Source organism: Triturus cristatus, chromosome 12 (assembly GCF_964204655.1).
Source record: "Triturus cristatus chromosome 12, aTriCri1.1, whole genome shotgun sequence".
Classification (NCBI taxonomy): domain Eukaryota; kingdom Metazoa; phylum Chordata; class Amphibia; order Caudata; family Salamandridae; genus Triturus; species Triturus cristatus.
Genome location: NC_140595.1, coordinates 75,141,569 through 75,154,332, shown reverse-complemented (window position 1 = coordinate 75,154,332; position 12,764 = coordinate 75,141,569). Strand labels below are relative to the sequence as shown.

The 12,764-nt window shown below is 42.0% G+C and overlaps 1 protein-coding gene across 1 annotated transcript; it reads left to right on the top strand.

Moving 5' to 3' along the window:
* The first annotated feature begins 2,011 nt into the window (after positions 1-2,011).
* Positions 2,012-2,941, top strand: LOC146772586 (olfactory receptor 1f45-like). The gene has a single exon (XM_085638329.1). It carries the CDS (start codon positions 2,012-2,014, stop codon positions 2,939-2,941), a length of 930 nt encoding a protein of 309 aa, XP_085494455.1.
* Positions 2,942-12,764: the final 9,823 nt, after the last annotated feature.

The window sequence follows — 12,764 nt, the reverse complement described above, 5'->3', positions numbered from 1 at the left end:
CAGTGGGTACGCGTCAGTGCCATCCGCACCGTACATGCCTGTGTTGGGGAGACCCATGGGTCTCCCCCTGTGTCTGAGTCATAGGGCTGCGGGTGACAGGGGATGCGACTCAGACCCCCAAAGGCAACCACCCGGACGATTTGCGAGCCAGACACTCTGGCTCGCACAGGCTGTCCGATGCGTGCATTGTACTGGCTCGGTCGTGAATCGCATCCATTGCACGTCATGGTTAGCTTACGACCGAGATGTACGGAGCGGGTCGGACCCGGAAACGACTCGGTCGGTGAATTTCATGTAGCTCGCATCGTACTTGCTCACTCGTACTGCTGTACAAGTCAGCCAGCAAACACACGTACGGCTCGTAGTTTTTCCAGCCGGATCATGTTCGGTGCCCTTCCGACCCGGATCGGAATCGGCCCCTTATGGATGATATTAATGTCACTGATACTTTTTCCCAATATTTTGGTACTTACCATTATAAGTATAGAAGCACGAACTTGTAGTAAACAATATTTTTGACACAATATTTTCGTCAATAATATTTTTTAACACGATATTGTGTCAGTGAACTGCTCCATGTATGAACACAAATTTTATGTGAAAAGAGAAGGAGGCTACTTATGTTCTGTAGACTATGCTAAAGAAAAGACCCAGATATACCCTTCATTCTACCGTCACTATTCTTGACTTCGATCATTAACCCTCTGCGTTTCTTCTTTTTACACACCTCCTACTCTTGGCACATCATTCATCAACACTTTCTGCTTCTTTGCTCTTACTTTCATGGTATTCAGTAAGGTTCTTACTCTTCTGATATTCAGTAAGAATACCTGACGTTGAGTGGAATAATTTGCAAGAGATGTACCAGTCTCTGTGTCTTATAATCAAGCATCTCTAGTGTCTTCATCAATAGTGCTATTAACAAAAAAAATCTAAATTCACTGGTGTACAGCTCAAGTAGTAAAATGCGGGCAAAAACGCAAAGACATATATTGGAAACTTATCAAAAGCAGTGTGCGTAGTGTGATTCTTTCAAAAATTGATTAGTTCGCATCCAAAAATAATCACATATCTCCCAAGCCTGGCAGTCACCAATAGCTAAACCCTGATCTTTGATTCACAAATGCAGACCTAGATGGTGGGGTGCACTCTTCACACAATCCAACAGTGCCCTCACACTGGAATGGGAATTAAAAAATAATATTACAGTCCCTCACAAAAACTATTTTGAATTCTTTCTATAGATCACAGGGCTAGATTCAAAGTGTATTATAGGATATGGTTACCGAGTGAGAGAGAGGTAAAGAGAGAGGGAGTGAGAGAGAAAGAGATGGGTTAACAGGCTGGGCCACTGGATTTATGCGGCATGGGAGGACCAAATTATTAAACAATGTTGACTCAATTAAGCGTCAAGAAAATGTAAAGTGTGCAACATGATGCAGCACATTTTGAGATATTATACTTCATACTTTTGACATTTTTACACATGTAAAGTAAACACTGTCTGGCAAAGGTTTCACCAGATTTGTATTGATATAATAACCAAAATACAGCAATAAGCAACTGAAAAGTGACCAGTCATCCTTTGCATAGGCCTATCTAATGAGCGGTAATAAGTGACCATCAGGTCAAACACAGGCCCCTGCAGTGGACGAATCAGTCCACTGAGCCACAAGACCCAGCTAATGCCAAAAGTCTGTCGTAAGAAATGAGCCTTCAAGGATTTCCTGAATTATAGGATATTGTAACCTCTGCCTATTTTTCTAGTGCTTTCATATTAGAATACATATGATAGGCACCATGCTGGCTTCCGTCTGCCAGACCCTTTAGATCTGAAATTGGAAAAGTGAAACGTTGAGTTGGTGCTGGATTGACATCTGGAATCCTACACCAGTATGTAATTGTCGGAAAATGAGGGATGAAATGAGGGTGAAGCACTCTGTCTGAAGAGGCACCCTGGAGTTGGTCAATAAATTAAATACTATTTTTTTCATTCCAGATAAATCCCAAAATGGAGAGAGGAAACATGAGCGTTGTCAAAGAATTTATCTTCCTGGGCTTCTCCAATCGTCCAGAGCAGGAGCTTATCCTATTTTTTGTCTTCCTTGCTGTATATATACTCATCTTGGTTGGAAATCTGACAATCTTCATTGTTATAGTAATGGATTCCAGACTCCACACACCCATGTACTTCTTTCTGAGCATCCTGGCCTTGGTGGACATCTGTTTCACATCTTTGATAGTTCCCAAGCTATTGGTGGACCTATTGTCAGTGACAAAAGCAATTTCCTTTCCTTTGTGCATCACTCAGTTGCATTTCTTTCTAGCCCTTGCCAATATGGACAATTTCGTATTGGGTATCATGGGCTTTGACCGATTCATGGCAATATGTCACCCTCTCCATTATCCACAGGTGATGGGAAAGAGAGTCTGTATAACACTGGTCCTTTGTGCCTGGGTGATCGTCTCGCTTCACGCTTCAGTGCACAGTGTCTTGGCCTCCAAGTTACTCTATTGTGATGCAAAGGAACTGCACCACTACTTTTGTGACCTCCCACCTCTTTTGAAGCTGTCGTGTTCAGACACCTCCGTTAACGAGCTTGTACTCTTCACAGAGACTACTGTAATTTTGCTAACCCCGCTGTTATGTAATCTTGTATCCTATGTTCTAATTGCTGTAGTTATCTTGAAAATCAAGTCCTCTGATGGAAGGAGGAAAGCATTTTCCACCTGCTTCTCCCACCTCACTTGTGTTGTCTTGTGCTATGGGCCTGTGCTTTTTACATACATTCGGCCATCCTCAGCCTACTCCCCGGAGAAGGACATGGGCATAAGCGTAATCTACACCATGGTGATCCCAATGCTCAACCCATTTGTGTACAGTGTCAGAAATAATGATGTGAAAGAGGCATTGAAAAAACTGGTGAAAAAATTCAAATGAATTTTGATGAAAATAAAAAGGAATCATCTACATTTCAATTTATGTTTACAGTAATCAATACAAAGTACAGAAAGGTTCAGAAACCCGATTCACATCTGAATTAAGAGCGATGCGAATTGCCGTAATATGGCTCTGAAAATGGAAAGCGTTAGTAGAGTACAAAGAGAAACATCATACGCTTGGGGTGTTATAAACCAAATAATGGATGGTCTTTCAATAATTTAACTCGAAAGGTTATGTGGTTAAAAGAACGGGTTAGGGTGATTATACTGAACCCCTTGGATAATTTATGGTTTCAAATTTCTTGCTTAAGTTCCTGCATCCCGGGTTAGCTTGTGTGCGATTTAGGAATTCCAACAAGGTATGGATGAGTTTCAGTAAAAATGGTTAATCAGGCTAATGCATCGTTTTACCTAAAACAGACTTAAATAGTCATTTGTATTTAGTAAGAGGACACATTGGAGAACCATCAGCAAACAGCAGGTGGTATCAATCTGCTTTAACATGCACAATAGTGGTAAAGACCTATTACTTGTAATCGACTTTATGAATTGTTTCAATCCATATTAAGCAGTAGAATGTCTCCACACATGGTCTCACAATGGGCAGCTCTGGTGTCATCATCCATAGCAATATTGATAGAGATTCCAAAAATCCACTGGTGTACAGTTCAGAGAGTGGAATGCAGACAAGAACTCAGAGTCAAATACTGCAAACAGATAGGTGTTGCATAGTGTGATACCTTGGAAATTGATGAGTTCACATCATTAAACAATCACATGCCTGCCACAAAAAAGGACTAAACCTGGATCTTAGATTCACAAATTCAGACCAAGATGCTGAGGATGCACTCTTCACACAACACAAAAGTATCCTCATAATGGAATGGGAATTAGAAAAAAATCATGACAATCCCTCTCGGAAACAATCAGAGCATCAAAGTGTTTTACGGGATATACTTAAAGTGAGAGTCAACGAGAGAGAGAGAGAGAGAGAGAGAGAGAGAGAGAGAGAGAGACATGATAGAAGGATTAATCAGTGACATTATTAATATATTAAAGCATGGGGATTCTGGCTTCCAATAATTATCAGGGGGACAATGCCAAAAGCGTGTTGGAAGAAATGTGACTTCAGGGATTTTTTGAATTACAGGAAATTGTCATTGGTGCTTATTTTTCTTTGCTTTCACATTAGAATACATAAGGTGGGCACCATGTCTACCAGAATCATAAACTGGGGAATATGTCTGCTTCCGTCTACCATTGCTATTTAGCAGGTCCTGGGGATCGGAATTAGGAAAAATGAAAAATCACGACTGCGCAGGATTGACATCTGGAATCCTACACTAGAATGTAATTGATAGAAAATGTGTGGAGAAATCAGGGAGAATTATTGTCGGTCTGAAAAGGGATAATGAAGGTGGTCAAAAAATAAGATACCCTTTTGTTAACTCCAGACACATCCCAAAGAATTATCTTCCTGCATTACACATAACCTTTGAAAACTTCTTACATTTTAATATTTTCATTTTTTAAAACAGTTTTGTAAATAAAACATGCCTTTATGAGGCAGAATTTTCAGTCTCTCTATTATGTCCATTGTAAATTCAGGTGATAAATCACATTGGATCTTGTTTATCTCTCCTTCTGAGGCTCGACATCTTCTTTTTATTAAAAGTGCTACTTCTGCTATCTACCTCCTTGTCTTCTACAATACCACAAAAAAACAAAGAAAAATAAACAGGAAATTGTGCCTTTGGTGCCGCTTTTAGGATGTAGAGAAAATCTGACCAGCTCCTTAGAGATTCAAAAAGCTTCCCTTCAACTTCATGCTGTGCAGGTTCAGTTAGTCACTTTACTTTATGTGATAGACTGGGCAGGTTAATATCCATAACATTTCTTTTAGGTTCCTAGATTAATGGGGAGAAAAGCAGAATGCTTATGAGTTCAGAAGGTTTCTATGATTGAGAGCAAAAATTAAAGGTAAACCAATTGGAAACTTTTACTTCTCCTACAAGGGATGTTATTTCATATTCATAGATTGTAGAGTAGAGAAGTGTGCCAATATCTGAGAAAATGGAGCAGAAACCAGGAGAAGAAGGGGTCTACAAGAGAGTGTTTAAACAAACAGGTTGAGGTCAGCATCATCTTCTGCATAGTCTGTCTTGGTTTCAACTCAAAAGGAGTCCCTTACAAGTGTATGCACTGACTGCCAGTTTGTGCTTTACATACTTCTGAAATGGGTATAGTCTTCATTAGAGAAACTGTAGCTGTATTTCCTTGTGCACAGTGTCCTTTGCCTTCAACACACTGGGACTGTTAGTAGTCTGGCAGCAATTACTAACGCAAGATGGTGTATGATATTACCACTAAGGGTAGGCGTAGCAGGCATAGTGCATCTACGCGTATTTCCACAGAGTTTGAAAAAACTCAGTGGAAATACGCTACGCTCCCTCCCCCTTTCCAAAAGAAAATTTTTTTTTAAAAAGAAGGCACATACCTGCGTGGCTGCCTCCTCCTCTACCTGGCCGCTCTCCTTCCTGCTCCTCACCGTCCTTCTGCTATGAAAATACACTTCATTGTGCGTCTTGCGCATGAACACGGACAAGACGCACAACATAGTGTATTTCCATTGAAGAAGGATGCGAGGAGCAGAAAGGAGAGCGGCCAGGCAGAGGAGGAGGCAGCCACACCAGTAAGTGCCTTCTTTTTTAATTTTGTATTAATTTGGGAGGATGGAGGAGCTGCTAACTTCGCTCTGCCATTGAGGGGAGTTTTTGCCTAAACTCAGCGTTTGGAACGGAGCGCGGAGTAGGCAAAAATCCACAAACTCTGTCGGCAGAGTGGAGTTACCCACCCGGGGTTAATTACCATGCATGCATTTACAACGCATGCCTTTACAATGCACAAATCTTTACCATGCATATACTTTTACAACGCACGCTTTTACAAATCAAGGTAAGTATGTATAGGGTAAATGAAACCACTAAATCCTAAACACACACATATATATATATAGCGCAAGGGGTGGATTGCTTGCGCCAGGACCGCCGAGAATCCTTGCGACCCAGGAGAATAAATCCAAACAACGCCAAAGAAACAACCAAAGGCGTGGGCTACGACGCAAAGCAAAACACAGATGGCAAATCAAAAAGAAAAACCAATCTCAACAGAAGATGGAACAGGAAATGAGCCCCTCAATGGGTGAGATGGGCCAAGAAGGGTCATCATTGACTGTACTAAATCTCACAAACACCCTCCTTAGTCCAGCAGAGCTGCGAGTTCTATCCCTGGGTCTCACATTCAGTCCAGCAAGCAATTTTAATTACGCCAACACACGGATAGACCTTTACAGATTTACACGTAAATTGAAACTCCAGAAATTCTTTCAGTCCAACAAAGGGGCACAGAAGGTTACAGGTCCTAGTGCGGATACCACACGAACTTTACACGCCAATGATTTAGAATTGTTGCAAGACCTACAACATTTGAATTATGAGACCTCAGTTCCGGACAGCATTGATGAACAAATCAATCTGAACTTGCCTGGCAATACTAATTTCAAATTAAAATCTACATTTACACCCTTGATGCTTTATGACAATATTGATATATTCATGAATTGTCTGTTGCTGAATTGAAAAAACTGTATATGTCTACAACAGGTGATAAATACAAGCGTTCAGCAGCCAATAATTGTTACTTTCAATTAGTGAAAAAGCTACAGGCGAATGATAGTATCATAATACGCCAATCTGATGAAGGTGGAAATGTAGTGTTGTGGCCCACGGACATGTATTTAGAGGAAGCTCATCACCAGCTCAATGATAACCAATGCTATAAGAGGTGTGATATAGTTACTGTAAAACAGGCACAATTTGATTATTACACACAGCTGTTGGCCTGGAGAAGTTCTGGATTGCTCAGTTTGGATGAATTGAAATTCCTCAAAAATGAGCATCCAGTTCTTCCGGCATTATATTTCATACCCAAGATACATAAAGGCGCTGACAAACCACCTGGCAGGCCCATAGTATCGGCACGCAAGGGATTGTTAGAAAATACTTCCATCTATATTGATGCTTTTCTTCAGGAACACGTGAGGGCTCTGCCCTCGTATATTCATAGTCATAGTCAACAATAGCTTTATTCGGTTAAAATTTTAAAACCATCAAAGCATACGACGAAAGTTCAAGTAGCAAATAGTTACAGTTACAATAATCTACAAAATCCATTCAGACAAAACCAAATGACACAATTAACAATATTTCATAAATAATTAATCGAACAATATAATTGGCGAACAATCACAATAAAAAGTATGTCAGCCCAGAATTTATTCAATTTTTACGTCTTCCTAAAACCAAAATTAATAGATTAGTCCACATTCTCCAACTGTCAAACAAAATTAAAAATGAGGGAGGGACCCGAAGAACTACACCCGGTTTCTGCATCTAATAGCCCCTGTAATGTAGCTGGCTACCCCGAAACATACCAATGGGGAACCTAGCATTTGCAAATAAACCAGTGCAGGCCTCACTTGCTTAAAATGACAGTTCTTAAAAATAGGGCAAATAAATTTCTTACGCTGCAAGATATAAAATTTACAAAAGAAAACCATATGCAGCGTGTTTTGTTCTGAGGTGTTATCACAGGGACAGGGGCCCAGAGAGCCCTCTTTAAAGAAACCCTTCGTGTAAGCTAAAAGCCAGGGGAGCATGCCATGTTTGAACCTTGTCAACAAAAACAGATGGAATGGTTTGTTTATATAGGTCAAGTATAGCTGAATCTCTCTGCCAATACTTAACATGACAAATCTCCTGACTGTCGGCTTACCCATTTCCCCGCCTTCCCTCAGCAACATTGCCCTACACACGAACTGGGACTTAAAGGCTTTTATCTCTAGTTTGCTCATCGCGCTTGGTTTATCGAATAAATCGAGGTAGCCAAGCGACTCCAAATTAGATTTGATGTATCGCAGCCAAGGGATACACATGGCTTTGTCAAGAGACAAACAATCTTGAATGATAATTTGGTTTAGGTTTGGGGGATGCTGTGCCCAAACTCTCACTCAGCCTAATAATGGGGCCACAGAAATTTGATCAGTGAGGTAACCTACCCCCAAATCTTCATGAATATTAAAAATAGGAGCAGATGTGGGAAGTGACAACAATTTCCGAAAAAAGGCATTTTCTACTGTTTGAATCTCTGTCGAAGCCTTATAACCCCAAACCTCACTGCCATATAGGGCCATAGGCACGCACTTGGCGTTATATATCTTCATAATCGCGGGCAGGGGTTTACAGCCCAACCGTTTTGCAAAGCCCAACAGGGCTCCTGTGGCCCTGGCAAGAATATTCTTTTTCTGGGCACGTTGCATGATCCAGGTTCTCCTATCATCAAAGATGATCCCCAAATATGGGAAGGTCTGCACTTTAGTAAGCTCCTGTCCATTAAAGAAGAATTTTACCTTTTTGGCCCCCCCCACAGCCAATTGACATGGAGTGTGATTTTTTAAAATGTATTAATAAATCTAAGGAAACCATAAAATCATTAAATCCATTTAAAAGGGCTTGTAGGCCTCTCGCAGTTCTTGCCAACAAAACCGTTTCGTCAGCATACAATAACGCGAGAATCAATTTTATGCCGGCTCTGGGTATATCTTTACTAGACGAAGTTAAAACATCACCCAAGTTATTGATGTAGAGCGAGAAAAGCAGGGGAGCAAGAATGCACCCCTGCCTTACCCCTCGCTTCACCTGCCAAGCTTCTGACAGATTCCCGTCATCACTGTAGCGGACGACAGCGGTGGTATTCTCGTGAATAAGTGCCAAAAAGGCAATCAACACCGGGTCAAGCCCCAATACTACTAGGGAGGCCCATAATTTTTGGAGATTTACAAGGTCAAAAGCGGTAGACAAATCCATAAACGCTAGGTGTAAAACCCCCTGCTTAGCGACTGTGTACTTCCCAATTATAAGATGTAAATTGAGGCATTGACCCACAGTGCCCCTTCCTTTTCTAAACCCATATTGTAGGTCCGAGATAATGGATTTGTCCTCCAGCCAAGTTGTTCATCTAGCGAGAACCACTTTACCCACTATCTTCATAGCGGAATCCAAAAGAGAGATAGGCCGATAACATGCCGGATCCTCTCTTGAGCCTTTTTTGAATAATGGCACTATCACTGCTTTACCCCAAGAACTGGGAGCACCCACCTTAGATACGGCGTTAAAAACAGAAGTTAAAAGCTTCGCCCAATACCTTGAATCTGCCTTATAAAGGTCGGCGGGAACACCGTCCGGACCTGGTGCTTTGCCAATAGCCATTGACTCAATAGCGTCCTGGACTTCGGCCTCATTAAAATAGAATTTCGAGGCCTGATTAATGTCCCCATAGTTTACTGGATTATGATGAGAAATTTCAGAATAGAGACCACTGAAGTGAGCCACCCATTTGTCTGGAGGAATAAGACAATCTTTATTTGTGTTCTCCAATTCATTAAAAAGTGGACTATTAATCACTTTCCAGAATTGGGTACTATTTTTTAAAACACTAGCTTCTGACAATTCCTCCCAAGCCATATTTTTTAGTTGGGTTTTCCTTGCCTTTATTGCTTTTTTATAGGACCTTCTTGCCTCCACAATCTTACTTGCATTTTTCCCACTCTCTTTTAATGCCGATAAAAGAGCAAAGTGGGCACTAGAGCATGCTTGGTCAAACCAGTTTTTAAACTTCTTAGGCCTTGGTTTCCCATGGTGGGTTAGGTTAACCACTACCTGTTTTGTTATTCTCTCAAAGGCACCAAGGACTTCCACTGGTTTGGACTCTATTGCCAAGCATAAACTTAAATCCACCATATTACTATGATACAAATTCTCAAGGAAATAAATCGGGGTAATGACGTCCCATCTCAAACGTCTACCCTGATTAATAGGGACCAAGTTTAAATTAGAAATGGCAGACAGAGGACTTGACCTAGTCACAGCATTTATGTTGATTTCCATAGACAGAGGATTATGATCACTTAAGGCATTTGGAGTGACACAAAAAGAACCTATCAGATGCTTCAAAAGACAAGAAATAAAAATGTAATCAATAGTGCTGTAATGGCCCTGACCAGTAAATGTAGGGACAGGAGATAAGGACTCTTGTACAGGAACAAATAAATGAAAGGCAGATACAATGCTCTCTAGGAACATCCCACCCTTAGAGTGTTCAAAGTGGGGTTCCTCTTGAGGGCTAAAATCATGATTAAAATTTCCAAAACAATTGAGTTGACATACATGAATGTTAAAATCGCCAAAAAGTAACAAAAATAAGGTGTAACATTATTTGCATCAAACTCATCCAGGAAAGTGAATAGTGCTTTTAAATGCTCCACTTCATGCAACCTAGTGAATGAGTTACAAAAATTCACAACTAACAATGACGGGAGATTGGCACTTTCTAATTTAACCGCCAGTATGCTTGGAGAACTGGTCACTACAAGTTCTGTGCTATATAGTAACTTGAGGCTAAATAATAACAGGAGACCGCCCCGAGGTCTCCCCAATGAGGAGGACACAGCGTATTTATTAAAAGACTGATACCCATCCAAGTAATAAGGATCTTTCGCCTCCCACGTCTCTTGAAGAGCAATTATATGGAAAGTAGAAAGAAAAGACTTCCAACTTGAATCACCTCTTTTCGATCTCAAGCCAGCAATGTTCCATGACAAAGTCATGATCTTATTTATTGATGACGTTACCCCCCCAACCCCCTCTCTTGTGACACAACGTTCTCTGAATTTAGTGAGCGGCGATGAAAATCCCCAACCTCACCAATTACGGGAACCGTGACAATCGCATTACTAAATAAACCAGGAGGAGCCAATACACTCTCTTCTACTTGGACAATCTCAGTGGTTATCTGATTGGTACCATCACCATAAGCTGCCTCTGGGGATAGAAAACTATCACCAGAACCATAAAGGTCGATATTACGTTCAGCAGTCGTCACAGGCACATATTCTCCAGAGAAAGGCAGTCTAGAATCATTGTGAGGGGCCTGGGTACGTGCTACACTGAGTCAGTCATTGACATCTAGAGAACTAAGGACCTCGTATCTGTTACTAAGAGCCAATATCCTATTCGCAGGGACAAAATGAGGGATATGTCCACTGTTTCCAATTGACCCCTGAATGTAAGGTGGATAAAAAAAAAACAAAGGGAGAACATTGACGTAATCCTGATGTAATCTAAACGACCCTGCCTGTCTAAAAATATTGGCTACCAAATCGGGAGAACTAAAGCTCACTACAACACAGTCACCCTTCAGTATCTTATTAGACTTCCCAACCCAAGGAACCCTTCTAACCATCTTAAAACATTCAAAAAGGTGACTCCCCAGAACTGTCTTTCCTGCCAAAAAGTGGAGGGCTTTATTTTTTAAAGAAGACCAGTGCTCTTCCCTCCCGTCACTAGGAATCAGAACATTTGCCAAAATGACAGTATACGGGCAGGCATCCGGTGGCAAATGCAAAGGACGTTCCCTAGATGGCTGCACAGGAAGCGGACTTAGTCTCCCTGACGTGTCCCTAGGCCTCAGATCAGCACCACCAATGGAGCCTACAAGAGCTGAAGGTGGATTAATGGGACCTACAACAGTGGGCATCCTAGACTCAGCTAAGTCGGAAACTCTGGTTACAACTCCTCTTAAAGGGAGCCTCTCAGGTGAATTACGCCTTGGCAATAATGCTTCCTGACCCGCTATGTGCCGTTCAATTAGAGTGAGTCTATCATCAATTTTATTAAGTCTGTTCATAACTGGCAACAAAGTTGCTCTCAGTCGCTCGTCCATAAGCTGTAGTAAATCGGCCAGCTTAACTCCAGCAGTAATTGTGATCCCCTGATCAATATTTTCGTTCAGCCCATGGGGATTATCTGCCAAGGCCTGGGTGACCACTCTGCCTTCCTGGGAAACTAACCCATAAGCGGACTCTAAGTTCCTGGATTGTTTAGCTTGTTGACAGCTTCCTTTAGGGCCTTTAATCGCTTTTCTTTTACCCTTAACTAATTTAGTAGTAGCAACAGGGAGGGCACGTGACTGCCTAGTACGAGTGGCTGGCGGTGAGAGAAGAGGCCTAGGAGTATTTTCAGAAATTGGAGGAATAGCAAAACCAATTTCTGACACAGACTCCACGGAGACAGAACAACCAGCCTGTCTATCGCCTGAACCTGAAATAGAATCACCCGAACGATTAACAAGATTAGGCAGGGATAATGGCTCCAAAGAAAGCCTTCGCTCCACCATTTCAATTTCTCTAGTAACAGCTGTTTCGGCTTTTTTCAGATAAGCGTCTAATGTCCCCGTACCTCCCATTACAGAACACTTATTGTTATTTTTAGCCATGACAGCAACAAATGGCACACAGCGAAAATGAGCGCAGCGTTCCAAAACTAGAACAAAGGCAACCACTTTGGGCACATGCAGAAACTTGCGTGATAATAAGCACCTCCCAGGCACCTAATGTGCTATACTAACGAGACCTAACTCACGATGTCCTGAGCCAACACAGATCTCACAGTACAGTAACAAGTCAGTTGCTCCAAACAAAGTATCAAACCTCGAGCAGTAAGGGGGGCGGCCCAGCCCAGCCTCTGCCTGCCCCTGACGGCCACAGACGGCCCGCCCTTTGTCCGGGCTTCGTCCGGCACGTCCCGCGCGCGTTCCGCGCTGCGGCAGAAGACAAGTATATATCGGGGCGTTAACCAATAGGCAGGTAGGCGGGTGGAAGGCCAGCTGGTGTAGCGCACGGACTCCTGGGAACTCGAGTCCCGTGC